This window comes from Xiphophorus hellerii, chromosome 18, assembly GCF_003331165.1.
Source record: "Xiphophorus hellerii strain 12219 chromosome 18, Xiphophorus_hellerii-4.1, whole genome shotgun sequence".
NCBI lineage: Eukaryota > Metazoa > Chordata > Actinopteri > Cyprinodontiformes > Poeciliidae > Xiphophorus > Xiphophorus hellerii.
Genome location: NC_045689.1, coordinates 31,768,171 through 31,786,439, shown reverse-complemented (window position 1 = coordinate 31,786,439; position 18,269 = coordinate 31,768,171). Strand labels below are relative to the sequence as shown.

Sequence of the window (18,269 nt, the reverse complement as noted above, 5' to 3'; positions counted from 1 at the left end):
AAGTTGTCTCTTTGGAGGGGCTGACATAAAAGAAATGAAACAATACAGTGAGAGTCTTACCACTGCATTAGCAAGTGGCTCTTATGCTATGTTCACATGGTGTAATCCTGCTCAATTTTTACATGATCACTCATACTACTAAATAATGTGACTGCAATCAGACTTATGTGTGAACACGTCATTTTGTGACGTGTCCTCAAAATGACCCGCAGCTGCAAAAGGACAAACACGTCATACAACACCACACACTTTACAGCACTAATAACTGATGACATCGTCTATGGATTAATTTTTAAAGTTTTTCAGAACTGACAGTGTTGTCACAAGATCATAATAAGAGGAAAAAGGGTAATAGCAATAGCCTTTTGTGGTGCACAGGCTGCAACTGGTCTGTTTGGATCTGTAGTCAGAACTAGGAGTGGTGGACTTGTGATATGATGTGCTTTATTGACACAAACTCCTTTAAGTATTTTATAATTATAGCTTTCAGCCATGGTTGTCATCCAGATTTACTGCTTCTGATTTATTCTTATGCACAATTATGATGCGTGTCTCACATCTAATGAAAGTACCAACTTTGAATTTACCCCGACTGTATCTGAATAAAAACTGATTTCAGGTTGATTTTTCTATTAATGTCAGAATAATAAACAAAACAGGGAATGGGAGTTCATCCAAGGTCAAAAGTATGTGGCCAAATCAGACGACAGGCTGAACTTCAACCTCTCGTCTTGCTTAAGCCCAGGCAAAATGGATTTGAAAGTTTTCCCAATGTAAGGCTAGATTTAAGGGAGTTGGCTATGTGATTGAATGTCTTGAACCTCGTCTTTTGAATGTGCATTGGATAAAGACAACCCGTGTGGTGATGCATTTATGTGTAATCAGTACAAGTAGATAGAATAATGCAAGTCATTTTAAAGTCCTTCCATATGTATTTGTGTTTTTCTTTTAGATTCTGCAGAGTATTGCAAACCATGTCCTGTTTACGAAAGAAGAACATATGAGGCCTTTTAATGACTTTGTTAAAAGCAACTTTGATTCAGCAAGAAGGTAAGAGATTATACCTTTCTTTTAAACAGAGCATGAGCAAACCAGGAAGACATTTTTGGAAGATCTTTTTTTTTTATACAGAATTACTATTACACCTTACAGAACCCAAACATTGATTACTTAGCAAGCAATGTCCATTAGACTATGTTTGAACCCTCAACTGTCACCCCCAAAATGCTTTCATGCAAGTTAATGGGTCCATGAAGATACCTGAGCCTATATAACAATTAAGGGGTTAAACTAAAAACACAAAAATTAATGTTTCTAGGGTTAGGGTTGCAGGACACACAGAAACCTGTAGAACCTCACCCAAAGTCACAGAAATTCTGATGTGGGAATAAAAAATTCTCCGCACTTCAGAAAGATTTACTCAGTATTTTTCATCACTGCTCATCTTTGTTTTCCCTCTCTTCAGTCTACTCAAATCTCTACCTTGTTCTCCCCCACATATTTGTTGTGCATTGAGCTACAGAGAAAAACATTTTATGTGATGTGATATTTTAATCAGATTTTTTTCAGTGTTGTTATATTTACTAATTGTTACAGTCACAAGGTTTCAATTCATGACACTTTCTGGTGTGTGAAAGGATTTAAACCATGACAAGAATCAAAAGCTCACAAAAAGTCTTAAGCTACAACACAAAGTCGATGTAAATACATTTGAATTTTATAAACTTATTAGTCAATTTACATATTATGACTTGATGCTGAAGTGAGCATCAACACACCAAACCTGAGTTAAAGAATTAAAGTGCCTGATTAGCTGTAATGTCTGCTGCAGGTTTTTCTTGGACATTGCCTCCGACTCTCCACCCAGTGACTCAGTCAACCACAGTTTGTCATTCATCAGTGATGGTAATGTGTTGGCCCTCCACCGCTTGCTGTGGAACAACCAGGAGAGGATTGGGCAGTACCTCTCCAGTAACAGGTCAGGGTCAGCCCATTATTGTTTGTAATCTCAAATGAGAAATATGTTCTAATAAGATGCTTACCTGAGACATCATTTTTGAAATAATTCCAGAGACCACAAGGCAGTTGGCAGGCGACCTTTTGACAAGATGGCCACCCTCCTTGCCTACCTTGGACCCCCGGAGCACAAGCCTGTGGCCGACACTCACTGGTCTAGTCTCAACCTGACCAGCTCCAAATTTGAGGAGTTCATGACCAGGTACAGTAATTAACTTACAGTGTTTACTGTATCTTTATTTGTTCATGAAGTGTTGTACTTCACAGACACTGAAGCTTTCATGAAGAGAAAAGTCAAAACTACAGGGAAGACATAAGTAAATAGCTATATGCAATATTGTCACTCTGTGACGGAAAAATGAATAGGGTCCAAGTTTTACTGAATAACCTTGGTTTAACATGTGACGTGTCCTATAGTTTTGGGCCTGCGTCTCAGACATCAACTTTAACATTTGTGGCACTTCTGATTAAAACTTTATTAACAACACATTTTTGATAACATTTTAAGGGAGACAAGAAATTTTTTAATATTTCTGTCCTAGTAATTTATATTCTTTGAGTACGTGTCCTATTTTCAAGGAATTACTTTATATGTTTAAAACATGTCTGTGGTTTGATTCTCCTGTCTGTGTGTTTAGCCAGGTCTAATGAAAGTAAACAGCAAAGAAAAACTCAATTCTACTAATCTGTCTTAATATTAAATGAAACTTTAAATACATTATCTGTACTCCTACAAATAATGTACCTAAGCACAGAACAAACTGGTGGAGAAGTAAATGTGCCTAAAGCAATCTAGCTATAAAATATAGCTGATATACAATGTCTTAAGTAACTTTAATCTGATTACTGGATTGAAACAACTTTGTGCGTTATCTGGTCAGTAACGCGCCAGATTAGAGTGGCACGCTACTGACATTACTGGAGGCTGACTGGACAGTCTCCCTCAGGACTTCTTGTAGAGAACAGCATTCATGGCTTTGTCCAGCTCCTGAACCAAACACCACCATTCCCTGTTCACTGCATCAACTCTGAACCAGTTTTTCAGAAATGTTTCTGCTCTGCCAGTGAAGTGCGCGGCGGTGTGCAGCAACGACACATGCAGTACAGGGTCTCTAGTGTATAATAAAAAAATTCAATTCAAACCCAAATAATTTCAAAATAAAAGTAAGCAACACTTAGCCTAGGGAAAGTAACTACAGTTTGCAAAGAAAGTGACTAATCCTAACCCCTATATTTTCTATTTCATAGGCACCAGGTTCATGAAAAGGAGGAGTTTAAAGCCTTAAAGACACTTAACATATTCTACCAAGCAGGCACCTCTAAGACTGGCAACCCCGTGTTCTACTATGTGGCTCGCAGGTAAGATCATTCACTGTTGGTCTTTATAGAAGGAAATCATTTTTCTTTTAAGGCTTGCTACTAATGTGATGTAATATTTGTGTGTGACCACTAACGGTAATAATGCAAACACAGGACGTCAGACAATTTTGAAATGCAATTCTTAATGATGTAAACATATTAACTAGCATACCTTTCTTAGTATCCAAAGCATTCAACATATACACGAATAACCTAAACTACCAGAGAGTCTCACTTGAGCATCACTTGAGCATCAGCCTGCAGTCTCTGACCCAGAAAAAGTTGGGCTAACCTAGAACTGCAAGCAGTTATAATGGGTTCCTTGCCCGACCCGACAGATCCTCCACTTGGATCCTCGCACAAGTCGACAGTCAGGAGTTTTTCAGGACGGTTTTTGGTCCCTACAAGTTTTAAATGCAGAACAGTCCTGAAAATGTGCTGTAGCACCTAATGTGACTTTTGAGTTTTGGTTGTGAGGAAAGCATCATGCTCCATAGGCCATCTTAAAAAGCTTCCTTGTGGAGTTTTTCTTCTTCTTCTTCTCTATTATGGCAGATCGCAAGCAACTTTCAGGTGCATACTGCCATCTACTGTACATGAGTGTGCAGCAACATTACTTTACATCCATTAAATTCTATTTTTTTTATTTTGTATCATGAAGATTAATAAATATTGCTTTCCTTAACCTATAAATATCCTCTAAGTATCCTTCAGTTCTCCATTCCTGCCCTGTCTTCTTTACTATTTTTCTCAGTCTCTCCCTTTCAGGCTCATATATTTTACAATCCATCAATATATGTTCTACATTTTCTTTCTGTCAACATCCTTCACTATATTCACTATTTTTCCTGCCAACTAACAATTGTATTTTATATAAACACCTTCCTTTCTTATCTATATTCCATATTTTTCTGCCACATTTTTGTTTCTTTACTCTTAATAATTGATTTCCCTTTCTCAAAAGGAATAGTAAGTGTTGTTGCCTTCTCCAAAGTCTTTTTAGCTTATTCATCTGCCTTTTCATTGGCTTTTACTCCTTCTTGTGATGGTACCTAACAAAACCAAATATCAATCCCTGTGTAATCGAAACAAACTGTGCTGAATTATTGTGCTATCATTTCCTTTTCCCATAATAATCTCTCTTATTGCTTTTTAATGTGTGCACACCACCATCCTGTCTGGTTGAACCTCCTCTACCAACTGCAGGCTTATTATGACAGCCACCATTTCAGCTGTGAAAACAGATAGTTGGTTTGATTATTGTTTGGAAAACTATATTTTAAACTTTGGAATAAACATTCCTATTCCCACACATCCTTCTGTGTTCTCAGAACCATCTGAATATACTTTAAGGTAATTAGAATATGAGTTTCTTAAACGTACATCAGTCCTTACCCCTGTTTCATTTATATCCCAATCATTTTTTATTTTAAGAAGTCTCATGTCTGTATTTACTTCAGTTTTGCTCCATCATGTGGCCAGATAAGATGACTGCACTACTGTATTTAGGCAATGTGATTGTCCTTTATTCTATGGATTTTTATATGTTCAAAAATTTCAAAGTTGTAGTTTGCAGTAAAAATTAGAAAATTTTACCAAATAACCAAACTTGCTTGTCATTTATGCTGAATTTTTTAATGCCGTCCTGTTGAAGTATAAATGCATAAAACAACTTTACACATTGAGAGCACTCAGTGTCAAAGTCCGATTTGCTGTTCTTCAAACAAAGAAGCACAGAGTCTTAACAAACTTTGCAGAATGACTAGGACTGATATGTTCCACACAACTGTGGGCAATTTAGTTATGATCGTCAAAGGATTGTGAAAGATACAGATATTTGTCTTAAAAGACAAACTTGCAAAAAAAAGTGATGGATATGAATATATGTTCATACATAGAGTGTAAAAAATGTGGAGAATAATTCAAGGAAAGCATCCTGAAAATTTGAGCTCATTTGGATTTTTTCTTTTAAAGAAATTTTTTAAGGTTTAGAGGTCAGATTAAGCATTGGGCTGAATGTTCTGTTATGGGCTTTTTACCTACTACTTTGTGTGGGAAATGTTTTTGTGGTTTTTGGTGTTGATTCCTCCTGATACACTTGAAAGTAATCTCTGCTCTAGAGGCTCATTCAGATGTTGTCCGTCGGTTGCCACAGCAACGGGTCTGAGTGTAGTATAAAGCCGACAGAGTGGGGAAAAGCAGAACATTAAGGTTTTGAGTTGTTCTTCTCCTGTTTTCGGTGTTATTTTCCCTTTGCTGTGGCACACTGCAGCCGCTGTAATTTCTTACAGTTCAATAAATGACAAACACTGCACTATTATTTGTAGAACATGGCAGTATTTATGACAAGTATTAAATAGGATGAAATATTTCATAAAGTAAAGTAAAGTAGTTGAGTAAAAACTATGGCTTTTACAGCAGCAATTATGTAAAATTTAATTACTTACAAATATAAAAGGTTAATTTGCTCTCCCTTGCATCTTGACAAATTGACAGAAACCAAACTGATTACTGTTACATTTGAATCAGAATAATTCAGACTCTCTCTCCGCAGTGCAGGATGGTTGTTTACAACGCAGGGAGTTTCTAGTAAGCTTAATAGCATCCAACTGGCGTGTTACATACAACATTGGCGTTTGGGTAACATTTCAATGGTCAATAGAGTGCACGCCTCCTGGAAACAATCGTTTCTCAGTAGTAGAGAGCCCAAGTCATCTGTATGTAGCAAACAGCAGAGCACAAGGGGTTGGATTTTACCAGGATAGGTCGGCTGCCCTTTTCTCCTTAAAACTGATGTTGGCAAGTTTTCTGGGGAAACCTGGTATGCCTAAGGTTTTTGTAAAAGCATTTGTATTTGCTTATGTGTATTTCTAGATACACTATATGTTTTTTTTTATTCTTCTGCTTTTCACTTATGCTGCTGTTATTTTGTATTGTCCGCTTTTGGCTGTGACGATGCAAATTTCCCACTTGTGGAACTAATAAAGGTTTATCCTATCATGTATTGCAGAAATAAGTCTGCTGAAACCTTTTTCATTGAAAATATTGTCAAAGTTTCTAACTTTATACAGCACTATGAAAGAAAAACAAATGTTTTTTTGTTTTTATTTTGTCTTTTGGCGCATCAATAGACCCTACTTTTAGTCATGCATCAAATATTACACTATACCGATGATTGCAACCAAATTCGACTAAGGAATCCAAGAAGAACTTGTGTTACATTGTAATATCGCTATAATTCTTGTGGTTCTGCTTCCAGTTTTGTATTAATCTTGTTGGAAATATTACAAAAACGAATGATCTCAATAGACTTAGTTTATTTCCCACACAAGGAATGACAGGATCATGCATTTGTGTTCTAACTATTGAATTGCAAACATAATTACTAACATTTGTAGGCGTCATATGGCACTCCACATGTAAGCATAAGGGTAATGTGGTGTCTAATTTAGTGCGTCAAGCGCCTTTAGTTCAGTACATGCTGAGTGCTATTGTTAGAACAAAAATATTTAGAAGCACCATTTCAATCTGAGCAAATACCTTTTGACTTTTGCTCTGGGAGTTGGCCATCTTGGGCTTTACAGTGGAAGACAGCAGGTGTTCTGTTGTGCTTGTGAGCCTGGAGACGCTGTGAAAACCTGTAGAGGTCCACATCCCCAACCCAGACTTATGCTGTGAAGGATTTGTCTCAGAAGCAGAAGTCACCATGACAATGCTTGCAGTGAACATGTCATCATATTCTTCTCCTCTATTGTTCATGGTTGACTCTGTGAGTGGAGCAGAATCCAGGTGTCTCTCCTTTGTTGCCAAATGGCTTTGTCCACAGACTGGTGTTGTGTAACAGGGACACCCCAGCACAGTCGCATGAGTTTGCTCTGCCCATCTAAGGATTCTTGTTATGTTGTCTTCTTTCTCACAAGCCCAGGGATTATCTCCAAGCGTGATTGTTTTCAGTGCTCTCAGTTTATCAAATATACCTTCAGGCAGTACTGAGAAGTGGTTAGCATGCAAATACAATTTAACCAGCTTTGGAAGCCGATCCAAAGAGCCAGGCAGAATCTGAACCAAATAGTTAAATGACAAATCAATAATTTCCAAGTTATGAGGCATGTTTGTGGGCACAGTCCAAAATCTGTTGTGACTGAGGTTGAGAGATGTAACACTAAGGAGAGTGTTGTTGATAAAAACTATTCTCTCCAGTTCGTTATGCGACAGATCCAGCAGTTTAAGGTTCCAGTGGTAAGCTGTATCTCTCTTGTCGAGCCAACGTAGACGGTTCCACGCTGCTTTGATGTCCCATAGAGACCGTGGCAAGACAGACGGCAGGCTTTCCAGGTGGTTGTAGGAGAGATCCAGGGTTCGCAGGTGATCATAGCGGCTTAGCTGACCACCAAGATCCTTCAAGCTGTCGGAAAAGACTAGTTTTATCAACTAGTTTCCTGTACATAAAATTAAACAATCAGCTATCTTTTGAAAGCATACGTGTCGAAATTAATTTGTAAACATTACAGGTGTTCAGCAATAACTGAAACAGATCAATTAATCATCTCTGAATATGTTATTTGTATACTGTGGAATGACAATACTTGTTTTTTATCACTCTGTTTCCATCTGACAACTCATGTTAGCCTTAATCTTGGTACTCCTTGAAAAAAACACAATTTGAATCGTTCTGCGTTTGCTTCTTGACCTCTGGCTCAAGATGTTGAGTAAAGTATCTAACATAAGACGTGTCATAGGTGAAGTGTAGCATTACAGCTACTTACCTGTTAAACGAGAGGTTGAGAAAACGGATGTTGTGCTGCAGGCCATGTGGCAGCTTGGTTAGGCTTTTTAAAGAACAGTCCACGTCACGGTGACCCCCACTACAAGAGCACATAGACGGACAGACGGACAAGACCCAGCCTCCCAAAAGCCCACAGAGCAGCACAAGGAACAGGGAGGACGTCAGCATGGTGAGGCCTCTAAAGAAACAAAAGTTAGATATATTTATCAAGTTTTCAGAAGAATTAGAAGAAATGGTTTAAAACCGGTTATGTGTAGAAATGTTTACTTGCATTACAATTTTAGTTGTCAAATTTGTAAGCAAAGGCTTCATTTGACATTTTATTTTGCAAAGATTTCCACATTTCTGTCTTATCTGTCAAGGTGGGATGCAGAGTGAACATTCATGAGACATAATATGAATTATTTTTATTTTAGCAAATGGTGGCAATGAAACAGAGTGAACAATAGCTAAGGGGTCTGAATACTTTTTGTACCTACTGTACTCATATAGATTCAGCACACATTGAGTGAAATATTTCAGGATATTATTTCTTATAGTTGTGATGATTATGGCTTACAGATAATTGAAAACTCAAGATTTAGTCTCCTAAAAAATGTAAATACTACATACGGTAAATAAAAGAGAACATTTGAAACAGAAAGGTTAGGGTTCTGAAAGTATGTTCATTTAAATGCCCTGTACACTTGCTTTGGGCTCTGTGCATGAATCCCTGCAACAATGCTGCCCGCCATGCAGTGGATCAACCTGTGGTTCTGCTGAGGTCAAAGGACAGGTTGCTCTGATAGCAACCTTCAGGTCATCTGCATTGTTGGGTCAAATGTCTCTTATCTTCTCCTAAACAACACCTCATAGCATCTCTATGGTGCTAAAGGTCAGGGATGTCTGCTGGCCAATCAAAAACAGGAACACCAAGGTCACTGAACCAGCTCTTGGTACCTTTGGCAGTGTGGGCTGGTACCAAGTCCTGCTGGGAAACAAAATCAGCAGCTTGTCAGCAGAGGGAAGTATGTAGTGCTCTAGAAATTCCTGGTAGATGGCTGCTTTGACTTTGGATGTTAGAAAACACAGTGGACCAGAGCCAACATGGCGCCCCAAACCATCACTGACTGTGGGAACTTTACACTGGACTTAAAGCTGCAGTACGAAGTAAAACCTCTCTGCATGATTCCTCCCCCTCAAAACTTGAGGAATTAACAGTTTTCCTGTAGTAATGTTTGGTTGATTCTCTGCCGTTAGCACAACTGCAGCACACTGGCAATCTTCACCTTTTTGCAGATTATCTGCCTCATATTCTACAATCAGGACATAGTGGAAATTTAAACAAATAGGTAAAAAATATCCTACTAGTGTGGATTCCGTGTCTCTCTACACTTTCTGATTTCAAAATGAAATGCAGAACTTATATTAATCTGAAAATAGTACTCTGGACCACTAAGGTTCTTTTTCTCCTTAAAAAGAAGATTTGTTGCTTATTCCAACATTCTTAACTGTACATCCATCCATTTCCTCATGTAGTTGCTGCTGGATTCACATTTAAAACCTGACTACGGTAGAAATATTTGCCATGTAGTCACAGTTAGGTTTAGTATTTACTTTAAAATGAGCAACACATTTTTTTTTACAGTTATTATGACTCATATCTTACTTGCACTAAGCCAAAGGAAATGTTGATAGAGACATCCACACTTCCTCTTGCAAACTCATTGTAAAACCTCACATAAAGTTTGAAATACAATTAAACTAGCTTTTATTTTTATTTTTTATTTTTGCCCAGCTGCTTCCTGGTTAAAGGCTCAGTGTGTTTTATCTCCACAAAAGGCTGTTTGACTTGCACATAAAAATAAGACGCCATGTAGTGTTGACACTGTTTCCTCCTGTCTGTGTGGACATTTACCAGGTAGATAACTGCAAGAATAAATAAAAGTTTGACCAGTTTATTTTGTATCATCATTGGAGTTTTATCTGGGACTTTATCACAAACTACAGCTTCAAGGAATCATTGATCTCTGCCCAGACACATTGATGTTCATATTACTAAATTATTTCTTATAGTTGTGATGATTATGGCTTACAGATAATTAACAACAACAAAAAAAATCAGTTAGTTAGCAATGCATATTTCATATAAAAAAATTTTTTGGCACTCACATTAGAGCAAAAGGCAGTTGGCTGATTTTCAGACCTTTGCTGAGGCTAATCATAGGCTGATCACTGTAGCAAATTCTGCTGGATGATAAATTGTCCCAGAAGTTATGGTGACGAACAATGATCCTGTTGTTTTGATGTCATCTTCCAGTAATATGATGGTATTGGCAAAATAATGCAATAATGTTTTCTCAAAGATCAATTAACCTTAAATTCTAATGAACATTTAAACACTGGAACTGGAAGACATTTTAAATATCCAAATGAAATAATCAAAACAACAACAACAATAAAATGAATTATGAAGTTTCTGTAAACAAAATTGTCCTTCAATAAAGGGCTATCCTTTTGCATATCCATTTGTTTTTCTTTTGTGTCCTTTTTCTTAACACTTATTAGTATACATCACTTAGTTTTGGTTTGGGATATAAATTTCCCACAAACTGTGAAGTATTGCATTGAGATTTAAATACAGTACCTGCACAAGCTAGTGCATAATTGGAAGGGAGAGGAAAGACGATTGATGGCTTTCATCATTTTCCTCATGTCAATATGCTGGGCAATATATTTTAGAAAAATGTTTGAATTGTGATTTGTTTAGTTGGCCTTCTCTCCTGCTTCATTATGAAACTGAGAGTTATGCCTGAGTGTCTTGGACGAAGTGTACACTATAACTTTTTGCCATCATATCCTGTCGCCTGACAGCTTTTTGGAAGTATATTTCACTCCCCCCATCTCATAACTAAGACATAATTATATATATGCTATAAGACCAAAGTTAGACTTGGCCGATTACCACAAGTCAAGTCGCTTGTATGTGGTGGCACTTTAAATTCTGCTTCTGGGAAACTGCTCAGCCACTAAAAATACTGCAGTGCAACAAAAATATTTAGAGAAGTAATTTCAGAAACTAACACATTATTTTTTATATATATCCTTCCTACATAGTTATATACATATATAGAGAGAAATTCTATCTTAGTTTCATTTTTGACAGGCAGGAAATGACTTTTCTCATTTTCTCTGCTCAAGATCAAGACATTTGCTAAAAAAAACTGCTTGCAGTTTTTAACCTGGGTTCAGCAATTTACAACATGAGCCATCGTTCCTATGCATAAAATGAGTCATCTGTTACTGGTATCATGCCAGGATCACTCACCTTGTAATTTCAGTATTAGCACCATCTCTCCTCATCTCTGGTCATTAACTCCTCAAGCTCCACTCGTCTTCCTTTGTGCATTTTAATATGACAAAGCCAAGCATTTTTTCTGGGCTGCTGTGAATGTAGTGATGTGTCTTTGTAAATGCTACGTGTTAGTCCCGGCTTCTGCCCGGCTCACTGTTATGCAGGGAGATCCAGGTTGCAGTGCAATATGTGGTGGTGAGGGAGAGAAAGAAAGAGGGAGAAGAAATGCAGCAAAGAGCCAGTCCACTCGGCCTTTGATGAGGCAAGCACAATCTGTGTGCTCGATAGGAGCAACCCTTTTTTTCACAACGCTGCATTTTCAGTTTTCTTTAGGGTGATTTTTATTTATTTATTTATTTTAAACTAATTTCAGAGACCTGTTGAGCTGGATTTCTGTTATTCTTTTTCTCTGTCAATTAAAAGTTCTTCCCTTTCTGTTGCTATGGTCCTAAACTGATCTATATCTCTTTATTTGGACAAGCATAATGAGGTAAGAAATGTAAATGCTGGAGCAGAGAACTCGGGCTGGACTTGTTTGTCTTTTTGCTTTCCAGAGTTTGAAGTTACATCTCAGGTGGTTTGTCCCACTGTATTCCCTTTGTTCCTCCTGTCTGTTCTTTCCTGCTGACTGAGTGGCTCAGCCTCTGGTTGCCCACCAGTATTATGCTGTGCATAATTTAGGGTTGAACAATTAAAATTGCGTTTTTCTCTGGAGGTTTTGCAAACCAATGAAATATAAAAAACAATCATAAGCCTACATTGATCATGATGGCACGATAGCCTAGAGATATATTGCCCTTAGATAGACTGACAGCATCTTTTGATGCAGTATAAAAATAACTATTAAGTACGTATACAAAGTGTAAAAAAAAAATAGAAAATACACGGCAATTATGGTATTGTGTATTATAGTTCTGACATCACTGTAATAGTAGACGTTATGTTCCCTCAATTCTTATAGCTTCTTAAATTTAATCAACATAAGGGAAATAAACTGTGAATAGAATATCAGGCTAAAGAGTTTAATTATACAGAAAACATGTGCTATAGAAATTACCCCTCAGAAGTATAGTCTTATTGCATTCAGATTGACAGACTCATTTCCAGCTGCCAGAAGATGTGCTGATATGCAAATCTTAAAGGGATTGTTTCTGGCAAATGAATAACTTTTGTACCGGTAAAATATATCTGTAAACTCCAGTGTATGAAGTAAGAAAAATGTTGTCCTCTTCTCTTTGTTTTTCTGTGAAGCAGATTTAAGATGAGTGAGTAATTTACTGCAGCTTCTGTGCCCAAACCACAAAAATGGTTTTTGTGGTTTGGGCACAATGTGGTCAAGAACAAATCGATGTTTTGTTCTTGACCACAATTCCAACAGTAAGAAGAAAGAAAAAGGATGACGATGATAATGTCATTTTATTTCCAACATTAAAAACAAATGTCAACTTAGAGAAATAATGACAAAAAAATAGGAATAGTAACCAAATACAGAAACTAAACTTTAACACTTGGTTTGAAAAGGCATAGGAAAACACCAACGTTTATTAAATCTTAGCTCCAACTAACTCATCCAGTTTCTTGTCCATTTCAGTCTTGAATAAAGGATCCAAATACTTCCCAAGCTATAAATATTTTTTCATGCAATTTGATCTCCATGTCACAAATATTCACTTTACACTTTCAAAGAAATTATTTACACAAATACTTCATTAGACTCTAGTCTACAGCATCTGCATAATCAACATACTCCTGTGAGATGGCAGTACAACTTCAAAACAACCAAAAACTATTTTCTGTTCTTTATAATGCGATATACATACATAACACATGCACTCATTTAAAATCACCCAACAACATGCCAATGGAAGCCCATTTTGCACTTAAAACGCTTTCATTCATATGTATTTGCACTAGTCGTTTTTAAAAATGTATTGAAATTTACACAGCGTAAAGAACTGTTGCAAATTATTCTAATTTTTGTCCATGCTTTGTTTCCTTAAACAAAATTAAATTAAACAAAATTTAATCTTGTTTTCTAAAATTTTCTTCTCCCCTAAACCTCTTCTTTGGGAGAGGTTTTTTGTTATTATTTTCTGGCAACCGTTGTTTTGCTCCGTACATAATTTGACCATTTTTGAATTGAATACAATCCATAAATTTGATCAGGTTTCACTTTTTAAAAAATAAGTTTGTGTGCTCTAGATAACCCACCTTATAAAGTATCAATCTTTCTCTTTATCATAGAATTGAATAGATCAAAGCAAGTGGACTAACACATGCCTGAACTAATTTTTTAAGCGTGTAATATAATAGATTTAATGGATGGATGGACATTCATTTTCCCACATTGACAAATAAAGCATCCACCTATCCATCATATTGAACAACCATTTCAACATTTCATAACACAGCTGACTCTAAACAGAGCTCTGACAAAGAAGCATTTGTGTTGCACTTTATCATAAAACATCCTTGAAGTGGTTAAAGAAGAAATGCCTGATTCAAAAACTCCATATTTAGTTTTCTAGGTCCTAAAATCTAAACTCGTTTGTGATATCCTGCTTATTGAGTTTATATTTCCTAGCATATAGTCTCATGATGGTGTTCTGAAGATCTTTTGTTCACAGTGCATTCTGTATTACTGTGTGGAGAGCAAATCAAGCATGTGGCATGTCGGCAACATTGTATCTTGCTGTGTGTTCCTCTTACAACACTTCCTTCTGCTTTTCATTAAAGTGCAAGATAGATCTAAACATACGGAGTTGCATTTTGTACTATCCAAATAAATTCCCCAAGAAAAAAAGATTCAGATAATTTCTGATAGCCATATTTTTTGATTTTGTAGGTTTAGTTTCTGTGTGCTGATGTGATCACAATGATCCAGGTAATAGCTGTATTAATGTTGATTAAGAAACATGATACAAATGTTCACAGTGCCCCAAAATCCAGTCTCAGACAGGACACTAACTGCATACAGCTTTCAGATTAATAAGAGGCCTTATGACCATGTATGGCCACCTTTTGTTTTTCCGTGAAAGCTGAAAACTCTAAATACCAGAACGACTGTGTCTGAGGACAACTGTTGGTTCACTAAAGAGATCTCTGTGGCAGACATTACAGCTGTCTCTTCAGTTTCACTTCCAGTGTTCTCTTCTAGAACAGCAGCTGCAAACTATTTTTCCTGTGCATCATTTCCATCGATAGTTTGACCAAAGGTGCTTCCTTGGTGTTTTTCTTCTAATGTGGCGCTTGACGTGATATCTGTCATCTCATTTGTTTCTGGAAGTAAAGAGAATGTCTTTGAAAGTCTTTGAGGCAGAAAACTGATCAGGGAAATTCGGTTGGATGATCCCAATACCACATTGCCATTGTTAGCTTCCCCATCCAGTAGTGGCGAAGGACCTGCCCAGCTAGTAGTCGTCTGCTCCTTCTGAAGTCTATGTTTGCGGATGTATATGAGCAGAAATCCCACAATCATCAGTGACAGCATTGAACCTATTATTGCTGCCACAACTTTGCTGTCTTGTGAACCTTTTTTCTCTGCCTTGTCAATGATTGACGTCTCTGAGGTGGAGGGTTGGGTTGTGTCAACACCTGGAACTCGCTTGGTACTTTTAGATTTTCTTTCTTCAGGCTTGATAGATGTGGTTTTCGTATGAATGGCCATCAATGTGGATGAAGGTATAAATGAGGAAGTCACTTCATTTAACTTGGTCTGTGAGGTTGATATTCTCTGTGTGCCGCGGTTTTGTGTAATGCTGCTTAGCATCGGGGGTGCTTTTGAATTGTTGATTCGCTGGCTTGTCTGACTAGTCAGAATCGTTGTTATGGATTTCCAAACGTTAGACTTAACAGTTGGTGTATTTGATGAACTGGTGAGAGTTGATGCTCTCTCAGTATTTACTGAAAGTATTCCTGGAAGCGTCATCTGAGTTGTGTGCAGTGAAGGAGTAGAGATTCTTGGGTCCTCTGGTGCAGTCCTATCAACACTGGTAGTTGTTGTAGTGTTGACGGACGGGATCTCTGACAGCTGTTCCAAAGTTGATGGCTGTCGTGTTGCCAACTGGGTGTTTTGGGTCATGTTGCCTGTTGTCACGTCTGTGGTGTTGATTTGCAGCTCAGATTTTACTGTGCTGATTGCTGCCATTGGCAGAAAAAGAATGAAGGTAAAGCTGGTCATTTTGGCCTCGGAACTTCTGTTACAAACCCCTGGTGCTTCACACTAAAACAGACGGAGACCCAGATTCATTGTCAATGACTTCTCATACATAAATAACCAACACAAAGAATTGTAACTTGATATGCTTCATACATCATAAGAAGTTTTTTCGTATTGTTGATCCCAGGTTCATATCTTACAGTAATTACCTAGGAGAATGATAAATTACAAATTTTTAAAAATGTATTACATTTTTCCATATACTAATATATATAATACATGGTGCTAACAGGTCTTTCTGAGATCTTGGATCTCAATGAGACAACCTGCATAAATTAAAAAAAACAAACAAAAAACATTACAAAGCATACGGAAGCAGAAGGGAAACTTATTTAATTAACACTCAGTATTCTTTAAGCTGCTTCCGTGTTTTACAAAAAGAAACACAGAAGCAGCTCACACTGCATGTGAGCTGTACTTATCTTTGTAGCCTTTGTTTTAAAGATTTTAAAATCATTTGGTTGACATTGTAATTTAGCAGGTTTGAAAGTTAAATCCGTTGACATGTTTGCTGGATTTCATATGTCCAGTAATCCAAGGTGAATTGTGACAGATTTGGAACTCAAGCACATCATGCTCTGTATACAAAGCAACCTTATTTTTTCTTAAACCAAAGTTATATTTGGCCTCAGTGATGGCTTCCCGCAAATGCAAGTCAACCGTAGGTCATCAATACTCTCTCAAACATCACTGATCCTCATGCAAACACCTTGATGAAAATTAAGTTTTACTGTATTTAAATTGAGTTTTACTGTATTTATAAGATCACATTGCATCTTGAACATCTTCTCTAGAAACAGCCATTGAACATGAACCTAATTTTTAAGACAATAAAAAGTACTTTAGGTTCAGAAACTTTTACTTACCTGTGACTCTACAAGGATAACCCGGGTTTGTTGTCAAGATGTATTAATAGTTCGAATATTAACCTGTTAGGCTTAACATATAATGTTGACTGAAAAAAGCAGGAACTAAGAGCAGAAAATAACCCCACCTTTTTGAGATGTTGAAACCAACGCTTTCCTCACTGACAGGAAATGAGACATTTCAAACTGACAACCATGTGTGCTCTCCAACTATTTTGCTAAACCCTAGATAAATGTAAAGTTGATGTAAGACAAAAGTTGTGTCTTTTGATCTAAGACAAAACTTCAAATTAAGAAGCTAAATTCTGAAAAGAATTGAACTTCTCTTTAGTTTCCTGTCAAAGACTATTCCAGTTACTTTCTGTCAAAACTAATGTAAGAATTCCCCATTAAAATAGTTAAAATAACTGATTACAGTAGTTAAATAAAGCAATACACTCATAAAACATCTGCAGCATTTCTTTTGCAGATGTTTAAGGACTTCAGCCTTTATAGAAGTATAAGGTAACATTAATTAGAGGATGTACAGTACAGACCAAAAGTTTGGACACACCTTTCTAATTCAATGGGTTTTCTTTATTTTCATGACTATTTATAAGGCAAGAAATCCCACTTATTAACCTGACAGGGCTCACCTATGAAGTGAAAACCATTTCAGGTGACTACCTCTTGAAGCTCATCAAGAAAATGCAGAGTGTGTGCAAAGCAGTAATCACAGCAAAAGGTTGCTACTTTGAAGAAACTAGAATATAAAGGGTATTTTCAGTTGTTTTACACTTTTTTGTTTAGTGCATATTTCCACATGTGTTATTCATAGTTTTGATGCCTTCAGTGTGAATCTACAATGTCAATAGTCATGAAAATAAAGGAAAACTCATTGAATTAAAAGGTGTGTCCAAACTTTTGGTCTGTACTGTACATCAGTATTGTCGTCCAGGTCTGTTTCATTAGTTGATCTTTTTAATGATTCTGCTGAGCCACATTTCAAAAGCAATGTCTGGTTTTCATGGTTGTAAATTTTTATTTGAAACTTGTCACTTTCAAGTTATTTTGGTGAACATTATGGGCTTTTTGGTCATTGATAGAGGGGTACCAAAACTTTTGTTCACAAGTACCTATTTGGAAGTTCTGGTTGAACATCTATATAACTCTATAGATCATCAGTTTTACGTCATCTGCATTTTAAGAACTGCTTTGACTGCACATAAAATCAGCTGTGTCCCATCTTGATTACATTTCTAGGATTTTTTTTTAAATTTATTTTTGTTTGTTGTTGCACAGCTGCAGCTTAGTAAGAGAGTACTTATGTTCTGGTAAGTCCAATCCTACATGCGGACATGTTGATAACAGATCCAGAAGAAGGCCAGACGTATAGCTGAAGATCCCCAGGCAATATACTGTTTATTGTGCTTCTTTCTGGAGAGCGGTACAGGAACTTAAAAACACACACCACCGGACTTTGAGACAGCTCTTTCCCTAGAACTGAAACTTTTTCTGCCCCAGTGTGGGAAAAATTTCAGCTGAGAGAAACAAATACAATCATCGGTTGCTGACATAAAACTGTAACTTGCGCTTTTTTATACATCCCACCTCAAATTAGTGCTTCTAAGTTCTACATGTGACTGGCACATATTATTCTCTGCACTTGTGAAGAGAATAACCAACCGAAATTTCTTTGTGTGAACACAC

At 36.9% G+C, this 18,269-nt stretch overlaps 3 protein-coding genes across 6 annotated transcripts in view; 1 reads left to right on the top strand and 2 right to left on the bottom strand.

Annotated features, from left to right (window-relative positions):
• The window catches only part of nf1a (neurofibromin 1a), an 83,965-nt gene that overhangs the window by 40,721 nt on the left and 24,975 nt on the right, over window positions 1-18,269 (top strand). For all 4 annotated transcript variants that reach the window (XM_032546000.1, XM_032546001.1, XM_032545999.1 and 1 more), the window contains 4 exons: window positions 953-1,050; window positions 1,832-1,978; window positions 2,072-2,218; window positions 3,265-3,375. In XM_032546000.1, coding sequence (XP_032401891.1) covers window positions 953-1,050; window positions 1,832-1,978; window positions 2,072-2,218; window positions 3,265-3,375 — 503 coding nt within the window. The remainder of the gene's footprint in view (window positions 1-952; window positions 1,051-1,831; window positions 1,979-2,071; window positions 2,219-3,264; window positions 3,376-18,269) is intronic.
• omgb (oligodendrocyte myelin glycoprotein b) lies at window positions 3,922-11,818 on the bottom strand. Its single transcript, XM_032546003.1, has 3 exons — window positions 11,469-11,818; window positions 8,142-8,339; window positions 3,922-7,780 (listed from the first exon to the last, which is right to left on the bottom strand). Exons 1-3 carry the CDS (start codon window positions 11,501-11,503, stop codon window positions 6,847-6,849), a joined length of 1,167 nt encoding a protein of 388 aa, XP_032401894.1. The 5' UTR covers window positions 11,504-11,818; the 3' UTR covers window positions 3,922-6,846.
• Window positions 12,893-16,976, bottom strand: LOC116708175 (chitinase 3). The gene is made up of 2 exons (XM_032546004.1): window positions 16,581-16,976; window positions 12,893-15,717 (listed from the first exon to the last, which is right to left on the bottom strand). Exon 2 carries the CDS (start codon window positions 15,673-15,675, stop codon window positions 14,668-14,670), a length of 1,008 nt encoding a protein of 335 aa, XP_032401895.1. The 5' UTR covers window positions 15,676-15,717; window positions 16,581-16,976; the 3' UTR covers window positions 12,893-14,667.